The 2,033-nt window shown below is 41.3% G+C and overlaps 1 protein-coding gene across 1 annotated transcript in view; it reads left to right on the top strand.

Annotated features, from left to right (window-relative positions):
- The window catches only part of CPVL (carboxypeptidase, vitellogenic like), an 82,263-nt gene that overhangs the window by 5,960 nt on the left and 74,270 nt on the right, over positions 1-2,033 (top strand). Inside the window, 1 exon segment of the mRNA XM_019535384.1 lies at positions 665-783. Coding sequence (XP_019390929.1) covers positions 665-783 — 119 coding nt within the window.

Raw genomic sequence — 2,033 nt, 5'->3', positions numbered from 1 at the left:
GGTCTGCTCACTGGTAGGATAGAAGAGAAAACCACCTGTGCACCTATCTCCTTTAGCACGCACCCCAGAGCATGGTAGTCCGCCATCAGGCAATCAGGGCTTCTCCTGGCCACATCATTAGTACCCACATGGATTAGGACCATGGGGTAGTAATTGGTGGGCTGGATCATGGCTTGGATCATCCCCTTCATGTCCTGAATCTTTGCTCCAGGTAGGCAGTAGTTCTCGCATGTTGAGGGGTCCTGGCGACAGATGTGGCTCTCTGTACCTCTCAGGATGGAGATCCTGATGATCAGTCAATGCTTTTTCCTCCTGGCCTGCTTATCTCCTTCAGCCTGCTCAGAATGTGGAGAGCGTGGAGTTGTCTCCTCTCCAGCTTCTTCCTCTCCTTCCTTCTCCTCCAGAGTTGCCAGGGCCTCGTACCTGTTCTCCAGCTGGACTGGAGGAACTGGTACTGCTATGTTACAAGCAGCCTTGGTTCTGGAGGTGACCATCATCAAACAAAGAAGCTTGCTGGTAGTGTTTGCTGTAGGAGGGAGGGTTCTGAACTTACCTTCCTTGATCACCTCTTTTGTGAGGAAAGGACCAGCAAGTTCCAGTGACTTATGAAACTGGATAGTATATATCTTTCTTAATGCTTATTTGAATTCTGTATCATTCTTAGGAAGGCAGTTAAGTTTGGTAGGTCCTCTTCCAGGAGCAAGTATGAAGAGTTACTTTAGCAATCTCACAGTGAACAAGACTCTTAACAGCAATCTCTTCTTCTGGTTCTTCCCTGCTCAGGTAAAGTTACTCTGTGATATGCCATGAGAGATGTTCCTTCCTGTACAGCCTAAAAAAACACCAGACAAATAACTCCCTCCTTGATGGCTTTGCTCTTTGCTTTCATAAAAGAAAGCTGACATTTTAGAATAACACCACTGTACATTAGATATTAGGCATAGTGCAAGCTACACCAACGGTACTGAGGGTTAGTGTCTATTCAACTGTGTCCAAACTACACAATATCTTCCTCTTTAGAGGTTTGCTTCCCCGCATATTCAAACTGGTTGTGGGTTGGCTTGAAATTTCTGCAGGTTGGCTTATAAAGTTGAAAAAGATCCCAGATCAGCTTGTGCATGTATATCAAACTTGTGCAATGTGGAGAAACTATGCCCTACGGGCTTTTTCTAATTTAAGCAGCTTTCTAGAAAACAGGTGATTGCAGGAATGAAAAGGTTATCAGGACTTCACTTCCCTTGTTCCAAATTTCCCTTGGCTAATTATGTATTCTCAGTGTTATTCTCTTCTTTACCATTGGTCTCACTAATGTCCTTTATAATTTGTCATCTTCTGTCTCATACTCTTTCTGTCCTCTTCTAAGCCTTGTTGAGAATTGTCCTACTAGGGTTTAATTATAACTATTAGGTCATATATAAAATGAAAAGCTTGTCATTATTTTCCAAAAACTGACAGACCATTTTTTAAAGGAAAAGTCCTCATCTAACTTTTAACCTGAGTATTTATTCACACCTTGCTTTGTTCTGCTCCAAGTGTTTATTAGGGTGCAGAATCATTTAATGTTTTGAGATTGCAGCTTCTCCCTATATCCTGAGGACGGAAGTACCGTGGAGAGCCAATTATCAAAACTAATTGGGACTAATTGATAAACTAAAATCAAATGCTTTACACTTTTTCAGTTTGTTGATCATTTCAAGTCATTCTTCAATTGTTAAAGCACTGCTCTTTGTTTTAGTCATCTTGTACTTTTGTATCACACAGTTTGGCAGCACATTCTGTGTTCATATAACTATCGGATAGTTTGGATAATTGGCAATCTACTGTATGTTGTTTAACCACTGGCATTTTTCAGACTATTAGCAAGACAAGTCTCTTGTGAGGATGTAAAATGTGCGGCATCCAAAGTGTGTAAAAAAACCCCAACAAAACAAAATGGAAAAAACCTCAAAAACAAACAACCCCCCCAAACTTTAGCCATCTTTAGCACTCTTTTTCTTTTTGTCTGAAAGCATAGGCAACAAGTAGAAGCACGG

This window comes from Crocodylus porosus, unplaced genomic scaffold (assembly GCF_001723895.1).
Source record: "Crocodylus porosus isolate Cpor-Errol unplaced genomic scaffold, CroPor_comp1, whole genome shotgun sequence".
NCBI classification, from domain to species: domain Eukaryota; kingdom Metazoa; phylum Chordata; order Crocodylia; family Crocodylidae; genus Crocodylus; species Crocodylus porosus.
Note: the sequence above shows the minus strand (reverse complement) of the source record. Positions and strands in the feature narration are given on the sequence as shown.